The sequence below is a fragment of the Pyrgilauda ruficollis genome, unplaced genomic scaffold (assembly GCF_017590135.1).
Source record: "Pyrgilauda ruficollis isolate IOZ18807 unplaced genomic scaffold, ASM1759013v1 scaffold155, whole genome shotgun sequence".
Lineage (NCBI taxonomy): Eukaryota > Metazoa > Chordata > Aves > Passeriformes > Passeridae > Pyrgilauda > Pyrgilauda ruficollis.
The window spans coordinates 455231-471011 of NW_024514210.1; the positions used below are offsets into that span (position 1 = coordinate 455231).

Consider the following 15781-nt stretch of genomic DNA (forward strand, 5'->3'; position numbering starts at 1 on the left):
AGAGTACTTCAAGGTCAACTAAAAGTCAACTACAAGGTAGTGTGTCTTGAATCCTGGTGGCAGCCAGTTCCACAGGCAGCTACCCCTGAACTTACTGCACTCAACAGAGCTCTCTCTTAGACTGGTATACTTGCTTTACTTGTTTTACTTGTTTTTATGCACTGCTCATCCTGTGATTTTCTGTTTGGAACACAAAATAACATTGCTTGCTGGTACATACAGAAGATACCAGTTCTTCTTCAAAAAGAACTAAATTATAATACCGAAAACTAAGGAGAAAAAATTGTTTACAGCAAACTTTTGCTCACACTTTCAGTGTCTGCTGAGGACCAAGGATTCACGCAGTTGCTTTGCCTTTGTGCATATTTCAAAATTAGCTTGAAATACAACTTAATCAATCACACGTACAAAAACAGCACCTTTACCATGCAGGACTTTTCCTGCTGTGCCCAAGCTCTGTGCAATTCAAAGCCCAGCCACAGGAAAGGAAAAGCACCCTTACCTGCCACACTGGCTCTGTGTGCTTTCCTGACTTGGCACTACTCTTGTAGCAGGGCTGGGGGCTTGCCTTCTTCAGGTTGTAGATGGCCACGTTGCCGTCGTAGAAGCCCACTGCCAGGAGGTAGGGGTGGTCACTGTGGAAGTCCAGGCCCATGACACCGCTCTCACAGCTGAAGGAGTACTCTGGGAAGGAGGGGTTCTTCAGCGTGTAGAGCAGGATCATGCCGTGGCCCTGCTTCATGAAGTCATCTAAACAAGGAGATGTCAGATCAGTTTCCAGGATCCTCAGCTACTGAAATGTAGAAACAGACAGCTCTCACCTGTGCCTGAAACCTACCTGAATGCAAAGTTACCAGCCACAGGACCAAATGGTCATTTTGGTATGCCCACATCTGAACATCCTTTCCACCACTGACATGCCACACCCAAGACATAGGCACAATGTACTTATACAGAAGAACTACTATTTTGATGTGCTTTATTCCTAGGAGAGAAACCTATGAAGCCTTGGAGGAGAAGTGTGGAGGAAAAGAAGAATTTTGTGGACACTTCTTTCCCTGGGCTAGGATTACACTTCTTTCTGTGGGTTAGGACTTCACTGCTCTGCAAACATAAAGGCTGAACCAAGGATAGCATAATTTCAATTTCTGTATTGGCAACATTTGCTGTTTCAGTGTCCACTACTTTTTCAAAGAAAAACATTTCATTAATGTATCTGTAAAGCATTTTATCAATTGCCATTACTCATAAGTGGACAATGTAAAAGTCACTACAGCTTTATTTTCTATTTATGTCCAACATCTCCCTCCTTGGCACAGAAGCTCTTTTTTTGCCTAGACTTTCCAATCTTTTTTCTATTTAGTTTCACCTTTTCTTTGTGCTGCCTGAAATTAGCTCTCCCTTTTCTCAGTAGGATCATCTTTCTTTTGTGTTTTTTTCTTATCATGCCCTGACTGTCTCTGCAATTCTTAGGGTATTTCGATCATGTAAAAAAACAATTTCCAAATTCTCTGAAAGGGAAAGAAAAGCTGTTGATGTAGATAAGCTCCCCAGAAACAAAGAAGGAACTTTGCTAATCTATGAAAACAATGCTGCCTCTGAGAGCTTTCTAGCCATCCAGGGCTTTTTATTACTGCCAATGCCTTCAGGCACACAGTATATGGGAAATAAATTTACTGCTTTCTGTGCTTCAAGTACTCACTACACATTCTATTTCCAGAACAGTCCTCTCCTTTCAAAACTATTTCCTACCTTTCTTACCATTTTGCCCAACCTGCAGGATCAGGTCTTGGTAAATGTGTACTCCAGTGATAACACTAACTTTAGAGAGTTAGTAGCAAACTGATTCCAAGTCAGCATGCAGGTACAGACATTGTGTACTCCATGTTTAACAGGGCCACATAAAACATTCAAAGAGCCAGTAAAGAAACACACATTAACAAAACTATTACTGCTGCTTTGTACTAAATGATCAAAATAGAATATTTTCACAGGTCTCTCTGTACTGGGGATAGAAGAGGAAAATGCCTTCTTTCTTTTGCAGAAAGGTGAGATTCCAAAACTGGCATTAAACATATCTGACCCCAAATAATATTTCTATCTTTTTTTTTTTTTTTTTTTTTTTTAAATAAAGGGGAACCTTATTCTTAGAATTCTTGCTGAAAAGGAAGTGAACTTACTTTCTCCATCCAAGACTTTCCAGTTCTTTTAATTCACAGAATTGTCTTTGTTCTTAGCCAAGTAATGTCATTGAACTGATATTTAGTTGAGGTCTATGCATGATAAGTATGAAGTTCTGTGCTCTCCTCAGAAGCAAAAACATTTGGGAAGGCTGTGGAAATGACCACCAGGAGTGACTCAGAGCAGAATGAAGTCAAATTGGTTGGATAGCCTTTGAATTTAACCTATTTCATGCTCTTATTTCTCTTGGAGTGGGCTGACCATCCAGGCATATTCCCAAAAGATCTGTGGCATACATTAATTTTCTATCTGTTAGCACTGTGCTGAGGAGCCTCAGAGAGCTGCCCCCATGTTCCTTGCACAGACAGCAGAGGAGACACCTCTACAGGGGGTGATTCAGCCAGAGATCTAAGTGGGGTTTTGGAGGTGGTTCTTTTCCCACTGACCTGACAGGAACAGATTCCACCCATATTCCTCAGTTAGAGGTGACAGAGCAGGTCTTCACCAGGTGAAATAGCTCAGCAGCTTCAGCAATTCCACCTGAGGGTTAGTCTAGCAGGAGGAAAGCAAAGCCTTGGGAAGAAGCTCTGGTAGAGTGAAATGTAGGGTCCAGTTTACAGCTTGTGACACCCAAATGTAGGTCTGTGTGTGCTGGCTGTGCACCCAGAGTCCAAGCTCTGACACCATCAGTACCAGCAGCACCTTAAAGGGGAGTTTTCTATGAGTGCTGCTTAAGTCTCTAGGCTCCACTGACTGCAGTGGCTGCCACAGAATGTTAAACCCACCTTAATCTAAGAGCTGAATCCTACTCATATCATCTCCTTTTTGTTACCAAATACCAGGAATGTGGGTTAAATCACAGATATGTGAATACCACACATAAGGCTGAATAATATGATTGCTAAAGTACAGCCTATTCTTGATGAAAGGCAATGTGATGAGAATAACCCACAATTAACACTAAAGCATGACACATAAACCTCAGCAAAACACTAACCTGCTGAGCATAGGCATATCAATCCATTTTAATGTACTCTCATTCAGAGTACTAACCTGTGATATACCAACATATTCTTTAATTAATAGTTTTTTAAAAGGGCTTCTTTTATTAGTGATATTCAGTGTTCCAGAATGGCAAGCACAGCACATACCCACAGCAACACATCTGTGCTACAGCTTTGAAGAGCAGCATTTTCAAGGAAAAAGTTTTTTGTTTTCAGTAAAAACAAGCAGAGTACTGCAGTTTGCCCCAAAACACTGGGCAAACAGACTCTCAGGATGCAGGGTGAGTCAATGTCAGAAGAGCACAGAGCACAGCCAAAAGGTGCAAAAGGCACAGACCAAGATCTGAAAATGGTGAACCACTGTTGGAAGTGAAGGCAGCAGCTTCAGACCTGAGACAGCTTCTCTGAACCTCATGGATGCAGTGGTATGGACTGGAAGAATAAAGAATATCTGCCCCATGCAGATCCACTAAGTGCAAACTGGTGTTTTGGGGTTTTTTTTCTGAAATACAAGGGCTGGAGACATTAGAGATATTGGACAGTTTTTCTGATAATCAGTGCCAGCAGGACTTGTTCTTTACAGGAAGACACAAGGCAGCACAGCAAGAAGAAGAGAATGAACAGACTTTTGCTGCCATGAGGAGCCCTCAGTGTTCACCTGAGCAGAGGCTAAATTTTAGACCCTGACATGTAACAAGTGTATGTAGGAAGACAAATTTTGCTAAGGAAAGATGCAGATAGCATGATTACTGGTCTCAACATGGAGAACCGAGCCTGTAAACATCACAAAGCAAACAGAAATAGGTTTCAAACCAACTATGATCACTGTCTAAAATACTCCTCTGAATATGCCTTTAAAGCTGAAGAGATTCACCCCAAATTCTTTTCAGAAAAATACTGTAGTGGTAGAAAAGTACCCAAGAACATCATTGTGATATCGCCAAACAGTTTATGCAAAGTAATAATCTGAAAAGCATCTGAATCTTTTATTCTGATGCTTACTAAGTACCTGGTTTAACAGATTTTTCATTTATATTATTCCTTACCTGAATTTAAAAGAATCAGCAAATGTCCAACATCAGATCAAAGTCTTTTGTTTGCTGGACAGATTTTTTAAAAATTTATTTGTATCTTTCCCGCTTTGTTCATGAACAAAGCCATGAGGCATACATGGTTTTCTTCCATTTCCTCCAAAATGCTTAGGGCTGAACAACTACACTCAAAGCAACATCATCCTCAAGGCAGAAAGCACAACGCTTCAGGTAAATCCTGCAGCCACATAATAAATATCAGTGTGGGGACCCTCCACAGGCATGAGTTAAAGTTGGTATTTTTACTACACAAGGAGCCAGTGTTACAGTTTCTTGTGTGACAAACTGGCAAATTACTTTGTCTTTAGAGGATTTAAAACCCAAAAACCTGCAGTTCTATATCCTAGATCCTGTGATCCTGTGATGGCTTTCTAAAAATCAAGTCTGTAAGCTGTCTCACTGACATGGCCTGGACCAAGATATCATCACACTAAAAAGAACTACTGGTACCTAAAATCTGTCTTGTGTCCTCTAAGAGCCCACTGGGGCTGGGGTGGGGAAGGGCAAAATGAAATACATTTGTGAACAGCTGATTGTTTCTGAGGATCACAGCTACACAAGTACTTCTACTCTCCCAGATACACTCATGCTTTAAGCTGGCTAGCTGGGGCTCTATCCTTTAGGACTGGTTTGCTAAGAAGCCAAGGGAAGGGGCTGGCTGTGCTCCAAACTTGGTGAGGCAATCTCCTCTTTGCAGGAGAGATCAGTTTCACAAAATTGTTGGTAGCCAAAGATATATCTCAGCTATTTATTTCTCTTTCCAAAATTTAAAGTGTAGAGGACAAAAAAAAAAGACCAGCGAATTTTCCGTAAGAAATTGTAAATCTTCAAAACCCTGAGCACAATCTAAGAATATTCCTGTGCTTCTATCTGCATGGCATACACATGATGACTGAGCAAGTCACAAATTAGTGAATTTTCAATACAATTTATTTTTTATCAGTGAACAAATCCTGTGCAGCAGAGCACTGAGCACAGCCTAATCTAACCCGCTGTGAAACAAGTTGAATGACCTTGCACCGCTCTACCAAGCCTCTCTCCTGGCTTATTTTAAAAAGCTGTGCCAATTCCACACTTTGCTGCAGTCGCAGAATTGGTGAGCTGTAAGAAAGGAAACAGCTGGCACTTCAGGCGTAACTGTATGCCAGTAGTTCCGAAAAATCAGGAAAGAACAAAGCTTTCCAAGAGCTCAGAGACTTTGGGCATGGGCTGAATGTGTTTTCAAAGCTCTTCAGGAATAACAATAATACCTCAAAGTTTTATAGCACTTGAGAGTGCTTTAAGCTTGTATATGCAGCATTCCTTTTTACAGAATGAGAAAGGGCAGCAGAGGGGACTGCCAGACTGAAACAGGGAACAGAGCTGGGACTTCAGAGGGTTCTGCTCAAGCAGACCGCATCCCAGGATCCCTGAGAAATTTAAACTAGGATCATTGGTGCTCAATCTGTTCCTATCCCTTTAAATGCTCAGAGCACTCGGGTACACTGTACTTGTGTACAGCACCATGCTGTGCTGATATATCCCACATCACTATGGATCAGGCTGTGAACCATATTGTGGGCAATGAAAATATGAATATTGGACTTTCAAAACAGTCCCTTCCCAGAAAAGAAAATGTTTTGAGAACTCATTACTTCATAACTCAAGGCCAGAAAGCCTGGCGTCCTCTTTTTCACAGATCCAAAAATGTTACTGGCATATCCTGTTTTGAGCCTGATAACTTGGTTTTGGCAAGTATATGCATACTTCATATGAAGATCTCAAAAAACAGAGAAGCCACTGTTTCCTTTTGCAGTTTGTTTCAACATTTAACCACTCTGAGTGATTAAAAAGTGCACCTAATTCCTTACTTGACTTACCTGGCTTGCCACTGCTAATTCTTATTATGCCTACCTTGACTGGATAAAGGACTCCTTTCATATCTGGTGCTTCTCTTCATTAAGATACTTTAAAAACTGAACAGTAGTCACATTTCAGCATACTTTTGATAACCATCACAGCCTGAACTCAAAAAATCCCATTTATTTTGACCAGCACTGCACAGTGCTGCTTAGCAAAAAGCCAGGAACCAACATTAACTTTGCCACATCCAGTGAAGGGCACTGCCTCCACAGCTGCAAAGAGAAAGCCAATTCTCAGCAGACAAGGAGAAGAGTAGAATATTAAGAAATTTTCCAGAGACAAGTGGAGGATATCACATGGCTAGGATTTGTGCGAGGGCCAGACATAATTAATTTTGAGTCTAAATTTCAACTGGATGTTGTTCTCTCTCCAACTCTTAAATCAACCTGTGGCTCTTTCTGAACTACCTACAATTTTTCTGCATGCTTTGAAAAATGCTGGCTCTGGAATCAAACATAATATTGCAGTATTAGTCCCACTAATGTTTAAATAATATCCCTACTGCTACTCAGGATTCCCTGTTTGCACACCAGAATCCTGTTCTCCTTGCCAAGCCTCCTTGCCAAGCTACCACACTGGGGACTCAAATTTCTCACTTGTACACAAAAGTGGGGTTTTCCTCCTTTATTTTTTTTTTAAGAGTTGCTGCCTTCCAAAATACAACACTCCTTTTTGTCTAGAGAGGTATTATAGTATATTTAACTGCACTAAATTGCATTTGCTTTGAATAATTCTGATTTACCACAACATTAATCACTCTGTACAACAGCTCTGTTCCCAGCATGATTTACAACTTCACCTGCCTTTTCATCAGTCACACATTTCAACTGCTGTGAGTTTATATTCCCACCCACAGGACCAATGAAAACAATGCCTAGATCCAGGTCTACTACAGCACCCTCTCTGAGACACAGCCTCAGATTATATTTTCACCAGCATTTATTTTCTGACATTCACCAGTGGAAGTTGAATGCTCCTGTTGAGACCACCTGCACTGGCCTGAACTCTGTGAGTACAGGCATTTCCTAGCACAGGGAAATATGTACCCTCCAATTAGCAGTGTTGGTACTGCAAGATCTGCAAATGCTGAGCAAGTCCACCAGAGCAGAGGAGGCAAGTGATAGATCATTTTGGCTTATGCTGATTTAGATGCTTGAATGTCAAATTTAACATTCTGCTTGACACCTTTCACCAGCTGCTTGACTAATCCCTGTTACTCCTGATCCAGTTAACATTTTTAGCTGGGGCTCTTAGGAACTTGCAGTTTGGATAAGAGAGGTACAAAACCAGAATTTCAATCTTCTGGATATTTTAGAGAAGACAAAATTGACAGATGACAAAGCAAGTTGTAATTTATACATGTCCTGAGGCCTTGCTGAAGTCCTAATATGTGCTGAGGGCTCTGCACATGTCAGAGGCAAGACACACCTCAGAAGCAGAGATGGATAGAGATAGCCTTTCTTACTCTAAAATACAGTCTGGCAGAGTAATACAACAGAAACCACAGTCAACCAGGCCAACAAAAATGAGTACTTAGGGACCACTAGAACCATGCACTGTTTGTCAGGGCATGTGAATGCAGAGGCCCAAAAGCAAACAAAAACAGGGGAGAAGGGGACGAAAAGATGTAGCAGTTTCATAAAAAAAGCAGAATGATCTGGCTTTCATCTGAGCTCCCTTGAGAGTGAGGTGAGCAGGTGAGCAGTGCAAAAAGAAGGATTATGTAACTTGGCTGAGTTTGCAATGCTCTATGGAAAACCGGAGTTTTCTCATTCTGATCAGACAGGCTTTTTCATCATGGGTCTAGCATACACTATAATTCTTCCCTCCTTTTCTTCTTTAAACAAATGCTTATAAGGGCATGATTTTACAATGTAAATAATAATAGTGCAGCTGCCTGTATGTTATGAAGGCTAACACCATGTTGAGGGAGGGGATTCTGCCCCTCTGCTCTGCTGTCATGAGACACCACCTGGAGTGCTGCATCTAGCTCTGGGTCTTCAGCACGTCAGACCTCAGCCTGCTGGAGCAAGTCCAGAGAAGGCCACCAAGATGAGGGAGCACGTCTCCTGTGAGGAAAAGCTGAGGCAGTCTCTGCAGAGCACTCTGGAGCTGGGAAGCCGGATGGGTGCTAATCCTCCCCTTACACACTGGGCAGCATTTGCCACAATCACCTGAACTATTGCTCCTGCCTTTCTTGTTTTCATTGATATAAGCTCCGATTTTGATTGTATTTCACTCTTTAATACCTGAGGCTCTGTTTCCTCTATCCCTGTTCTATGAAACTGGCATATTTGAGAACATTTGCAACCAATTAAATATTTAAGAGTGCCATCAAGTGGCCAAGTGAGGGGCTTCCAGGTGGCACGCAACGATTAGAAATCCCCAGGATCATGCCACAAATGGTTATCTACAAATGTGCTGCCTCTGGATAATCACACCAACCTGCAAACAAGCTAGGCTTCCAGCACTTTAGTATTCCTGACCAGAACAGCTCTGAGGGAGATGCACACACTGCAGGAGATGCTTATGTATTCCATAATTAAGAGACAGGAAAGTTAGTGCTTTATGGCAGTGCTGTGGTCTCTTGGAAGCAGACAGATGATGCCTGATGAGATGGACATGTACAACTCAGGCCATTGACGAGACAATGAGAAATGATACAGCAGCTCTGAGAATAATTTTTGAAGACATTTGGCAAAAGACCCAGATTTAATAGAGGAGCGAGGAAGAAGCAGAGTCATACATATGGGCATGCAGTCAGTTTTGCACTAGCATGCACCATGAAAGTTAAGAGTAGCCATTGCAGATCCAACCCCTGCCCACAGCACCCCCAAGCCCTTCTGGGCAGGGCTGCTCTGGGGCTGTTCATGCCCAGCCTGGGCTGACACTGGGGCCTGCCCTGACCCAGGTGCAGCACCAGCACTTGGCCTTGAACTTTATGATGCTCGCACGGACCCACTCCTTGAGCTTGTCTCTGGATGGCATCCCATCCTTCAGGTGTGTCAAAGCACCACTCAGCTTGGTGCTGCCATCAAACTTGCTGAGAGTGCACTTGATCCCTCTATCTATGCCATTAATGAAGACATTAAAGAACACTGTCCCAGTACAGACCCGTGAAGGACTCCACTTGTCACTGATGTCCACTGGGACTCTGAGACATTGACCACTACTCTCTGGATGTGATTATCCAACCAACGCCTCACCACCCAACAGTTCATCCATCAAATCCATCTCCCTCCAATTTAGACAGAAGGACATTGTGGGGGACCATGTCAAAGGCTTTACACAAGTCCAGCTAAATGACATCTGTAACCCTTTCCTTGTCCACTCCTGCCATCTCTGCATCACAGAAGGCCTCTAGTGCGTCAGGCAGGACTCACTCTTGGTGAAGCCATGCCGGTTGCCTCATTTCAGCTCCCTGTCCTCCATGTGCCTTAGCAGAGTTTCTAGGAGGAAACTAGATCCCATGATCTTCCCAGGCACAGAGGGGAGGCTGACAGGTCAGCAGTTCCTGGAGTCCTTCTTTCTACCACTTCTCCAGATGGATACAATGGCTTTCCTTTTCCAGTCACCTGGGACTTTATCTGACTACCATGACTTTTCAAATGTCATGGAGAGTGGCTTGGCAACCACATAATTTCATTGGGTCCCAAGACTTATATACATTAAGATCCCTCAAGTGGGGAATCTGACCTTCTCTTACAGTGGGAGGGACTTTTCTCCCCCAGTTCTCATCCTGATGTTTGTCCACTTGAGAGGTGTAGGAAGAGAGATTGCCATGGAAGACTGAGGGAAAAAAGTTGCTGAGTACCTCAGCCTTTTTCTCATTTGTTGTTACCAGTTTTCCATAATTTTTTTATTGGAGGGATTGCACCTCATTTGACCTTCCTTTTCTGGTTAATGTATCTATAGAAGCTTTTTTGTGTCCCTTGCCAGGTTCAGTTCCAGCTTCACCTTGGCCTTCCTCACTTCCAAATTGCCTAAGTAACATCAGTTTGCACTATATACTGCAACAAAGCAATAGCTTTCAATCCTTTGACCAAGTAACAAGGTCACGGGGAAAAGATAGTTGAGGTAAAAGGTCAGAGGGTCTTTCAGAGTGAAATTTCCAAAGAACAACAAGATACTACTAGGGGAATGGAACTGGTCCAGAAAATTCATATAAAGCATCAAGTATCTATGCAAAACATGGGGCAAATTTTGGCTTACACTTATATATGATGGATAAAGGATGGAAAAGAAAGAATCACAGAACCGCAGGATACCTGAGGTTTGAAGGTACCTTTGGAGAACATCTAGTCCAATTCTGCCTTAAAGCAGTGTCAGTCAGAGCATGGTGTCCAGGACTGTGTTGTCAGATTTTTAAAATCAGCCTCTCTAGACTGTGGAAATATTGCTCTTCTGCTCAACCAACCCACAGTAAAGAAGTTCTATCTTACATTTTAAGGGACTTTTATCTATCTCAGTTCACATCAATGGTTTTGGCCTTTCATTTGATACCATTGAGAATAGTCCATCTCTGTTTTTTGTCATTCCACTCCACCAGGTATTTATCCACGTAAGAAACTTCCACCTTTCTCTAGGGACAGCCAGCTTTGTAGACTGCAGCCCTGAGAAGCCAACCACTACCTGAACCAGATCTGGCTCTGGCCAATACATGGATCTGCTGTGGGAGTTAAAGGGGAATTTATGTCCCCATTATCTCCCATCTCCACCAGCCAGGCTGCTGTTGGACAATCAGTCTTCCCTCCAGCACCTCTGCAGCACAGGAAGAAGCCAGAGACTGCATAGCATCTAGAAAGCATGTTCTGCTCCATAAAATCCCTCTCCTGTTCAGTGGGAGCCAAGGTGGGGATCAGTATAAGCATCTTGAGAATCTACTATGATAGCTCCTCTTTTGAGGACTTACCAAACAATACAAGAGGTGATACAACTGTCCCTCTATGAAGATCCTTTATACAGTAGTGGAAACCACTTCATCACAAACCATTTGAAGGGAGAAGCTGGAGAATGCCAGCAAATCCCAGCTCTCTCATACCTGGAGGAATCTGATAAGAATAACTCAGGACTGAACGAATTTGCAATAGCTCTTGGAACAATACCTGCTGCCTTTTTTTTATTGCAGGTGAGCCTTTTCCCAAGAGCAGCCACTTCCTAAATTTAATCAATTATTTAAATCCAGCACGATAATGTTGAAAAATTAAGGATGCATAAATTGCACAGTCAAACAGAGTGAGCCTCAAGGTCTTCACATAGCAAAGTTATATTCTGTTTGTCTCATAACCAGAAAAACTGAAGTGTAAGGATCAAACAAATCAAATCTACTTACATGATTCACCACTTTGATCCCTCACTGATATAGTTAAGCATCTCTGAATAATTTTTCTTCCTACCTTCCCTAGTTGACTTCATTTTACAATACCCTAAAAAATACTCAATTTTATAATCTTTCACATATGCTACTGCAAAGTGATACCCATGAGAACACACAATACAAAATATTTTTTTAAAAACACACACACACAGAATGAGTTGTTTTTCATGCTGTTATGATGTTATAAGTTTCTAAAAAATGAAAATTTGATCTGCACTTATTTTTCAATGGCCAGAATTTTCAAAGTATTCATGACAGAATCATAACCTGAAGTGGCCTATTGTATGAATCAGTGAAGGTTAGCATCCAGATATTTCTGGTTATATTCTACAGTTTGGCAGCCTCGTAAGCATGAAGAGAAAAACTGAAAAAGTATGATTGAGTTCCCTAAGCAGGGACAAAAAGAGGAAAATATTACATTGCAGAAAATGTAGTTTTGCTTTACAGCAGTAAGAAACCAAAGGTAAGCTAAGAAGAGTCTGAACATCTTACAAGTTTCAACTAATGAAAACATTAAATTAGATAGATTTGCTTCAGGTTTTTACTAATGCATTCTGCTGAAAAATGATCCACACTCATCTCCAGGACAAAAGACAGAAAAGTCTTTGGAGAAAAAGTCTTTAATGGGGCCTTTTACATTTTCTTTGTACCATTCTGCCCTAGGAATAATGACAAGCCATCTAACTTCAGGAGCTTACAAAGTAACTTACATATTGCTAGAATTAATGATGGAATGTGTTCAATGCAGATTTGTAAATTCCAAGACTAAAGAAGATAGTTGTGATGAATAAATCCTTTATTTGTTCCTATGCTTAATCACTTCCACCATTAAAAATTCATTTCCAGCTTTCTGGCATCTCTGAATTCTACTTCCAGTTGCTAGATTCTGTCCTAGATGAAAAAGTAAGATGAAAGAGTCCTTTTCTATAAGATATCTCCTTCCTTTCCCTTCAAGTAATTAATGGACAGTAATCAAATCACTACTTAATCTTCTCCTTTACAGGCCAAGTTGAATTGTTTAAGAATTTAACTGTAAGGCAGAGTTTTCAAACATAAGTCATAATGTGGTTCATCTCTGAACACAATTTTAACACTCACTTTGAAGACTGAACTATTAATAGCTGGATACAACATTCCAGGAAAGACCTCATCAGATCATACACAGAAGCAGCACCTCTTCCCCCTGCTACTCTCAAGTAAGAGAATGCATAGGACATTGTCAGACCCCCTTACACATATTTCTGCAACTGCTTTTCCAGGTTTAGCTGTAAGTTCTCTTTTTTCAGAGTGTACATCAAGATAGGAAAATATTTTCAAGTCCAGTTTCATGACTGACAGAAATCAATCTAACTATGGGCAGCTTCTAAAAATGCTGATCTCTCCCTCTTTCATTTTTTATTCCCACCTCTGTTCTTACCCCAGTGGCCCTGTGGTTGTTGACCGAGCTGAAAAATAATAATTTTAAATGGCACTGCCATCTCTGGGTACTGATAGTGACATTATATTTATGTAATACTCAATCTGCATAACCAGCAATTCCTAAAATAAATCTAAGGAGGACTAGTCTTTAAAGCTGCCTGGTGGTCCAGCTGTGTGATTGAATGCTAGCCAGCAAAGACAGCTGAGTTGGAAAGTTCCCTGCTCTTTGCAGGGGATGTTTTTGTTGGGAAAAGTTAGGGACTGTCCAGAACAGAATCACCATCAGTGTCATGGCACAGGTCTGGGGAAGTGGCAATCAGGGTTGAATAACATGTTTGGAAAAAATGGCTCTAGAGTCACTTCCCTTCTATGGGAATTGCTGGACTAGAGCCTGCTGTTTCTAGGATTGCTCTGCAGGATGTGAGATGAATGCTGATCTGGGTATTTGCTATTTGCTGTGAGCCCCTTGGCATAGTTTTTTCATCATTAAGAAGTAAATGCAATCCTGCGTGACCTCATCTGGAAAGACACAGACTCTCAAGGCAGAAAGGAACCTCAGACATGACAGCAATGAGGACCATGTGAGTAACTAAAACTGGCAGGCAGAGATCCTGCCCACTCTGCAATCCCAGGTCACCATGAAGGAGCTGTCACATCCATTGGCTCCGAAGTCAGTCTAAACAACAAATAGATAACTGCAGCTCCTGGATGGAAGAGAAAGGCAATTAGGAAATAGCTCTGCTGGGAGAAGTGCAATACGAGTTACCCAGCATATAAGTATTTCTACTTTAACCATTCCTGTAAAGTATGTTTGCCCTAGAGGAGGGTTGGAGCTTCTCGTTGGTTTCCTTGTATCTTGTAATGTCTAGATGCTATAGCTAGAGCAGAAAGTGCTTCAAATTAACAGTAAAAAGCTGACCCCTGGTGTTGGGAATAGGGATACTGATAGAAGACAGCAAGGAAGGGAGGCTGCTGCACTCCTGAGCGCTGCCTCACAGTCTGTGTAGTTCTCCAATAAGATTCATTCACTAGCATTCCTTCAGACGGATGAATAAAACCAGCTGATGAATGAAAGCAACAGGCTACAGTGCTTGGCAGGAGTGTTGCTGTTTTCATTTCTATGCTTTCATATCAGTTCCTCCTCCACAAAGCATCTAATCAACCAATGCTGTACAGCAGAAAATTAATGGTTTCCTTTAGGGAGCTGCCTCACAATGCCAGGGAGTACAATGGGATTGTTTGTAAATATTTGGTTAGAAAAACCAAGTAAAAATGGTATGAACATATGAAGAATTAACACTGTGTCACTATCCAGTGGGGTGTTTACAGTACAGAGGTGATGCCAGCAACCATTAACACATGTGGTACTACACTAAACACTTCATGAGTGACTCTGCTCATACAATATCAGGATTCAGAAAGATCCAATCTGTAACAGCTGATTGACAGCAGCTACCACAGTTTTCAGAGGATACACTGGGTACTTTCTTCTACTCCATCTCTGCACAGCACACAAAAGGGAGAGTGCTAAAGCATCTTCACAGTCTTTATGTAAACCCTCAGCCCTAATTTTTCCAGTCAAAAGAGGGGATAGTTCTCAAGGTTGGAAAGAACCCTCCTTTTTTGATGCTCAGTGTCCTTTGAAAATTTCCCAAGGGGGAGCAAAATACTTGATGGGTCATTAGCCCATGCATGCGCCTCTGTGGATGTTTCAATGCAACAGAACCCTGTTCTGAAGAGGTGTTCCCTTCCAGGACACTCTCTCTCCTAATAGAGGGACATGGGTAGGGCTGTGATGAGCTTCAAGCTGCTGTGCATGCACATCCACACAAGGAACTAAAATAACTCTGCAGCACAGCCACGGGGAAGGAGGCTGCTCTCCAGGAAGGGTGCATCCTTCCTTGCCTACCTGGCTGAAGTGGGAAATCCCACATCTAATTCCCAGTCAAAGATTTGTCCCTGTACTTCTGAATTTCAGCTTTGGAGTTATAACAAGCCCTCTGGCAAGGTGTGCCACGTGCACTTGTGCAGGTTTTTGCTCCAGCAAGTGAGTCTGAGAATGCTGAGACAAGCTTCTTAAGAGGAGATGAGGCCCTATCCTCCTGAGCTTTAAGACACTGATTTTAAAAGTGTCACACATTTATCAGAAGTCATCAAGCACAATTAAGTCTCTCCAGATATAATTAGAGGCCTTCTTCAGCCTGATTTTATATAATTCTTAAAATTCACACTTACCATATGAAACCAACACTGCAATAGCCAAAGGCTAAAATCAAACCAACATGCTAATAAAAAGTCCTTTTCAATAAACAAGGAAAAATTTTATCTTGTAATGCAGAAGGCAGACACCATCAAACACCTTCTAAATGAACAGAAACTAGATATAATTTCATAGCCAGACACTCTAGTAAACTTAGGCATGAAATCAGAATACAATTTGGCAGTATTTTATAGACACTGCCTGAATGACCTCTCCTACTCAACACAGAAAATACCAGTAAGAAGTGGTATTATCCTCATCATCCCCACTGGCAGAAAGCTTTCACTGCCCAGTTATCTCAGACATGTGATTTTCAGAATTCCTGACTTGCAGCTGTTTGCTGAAACTTCTTTCCACTGCCAAACTTTTTTCCATTCCATCTGGAAGCCACATTCTGCCCTTTCTCTTAACTAATCCTGCAGTTATGTAAATACGTGTGCTAAGTAAAAGTCAAAATGCATGATTAATCATGCAAAAACCACCCAATGCATCTTGAAGAAAAGCTGATGATTCAAGAAATCATAGAATTTAAATTGGGAAAACAATA

At 41.7% G+C, this 15781-nt stretch overlaps 1 protein-coding gene across 1 annotated transcript in view; it reads right to left on the bottom strand.

Moving 5' to 3' along the window:
- DNAI1 (dynein axonemal intermediate chain 1) overlaps positions 1-15781 on the bottom strand; it is a 136160-nt gene that overhangs the window by 73991 nt on the left and 46388 nt on the right. The window contains exon 13 of the mRNA XM_041461843.1: positions 503-750. Coding sequence (XP_041317777.1) covers positions 503-750 — 248 coding nt within the window. The remainder of the gene's footprint in view (positions 1-502; positions 751-15781) is intronic.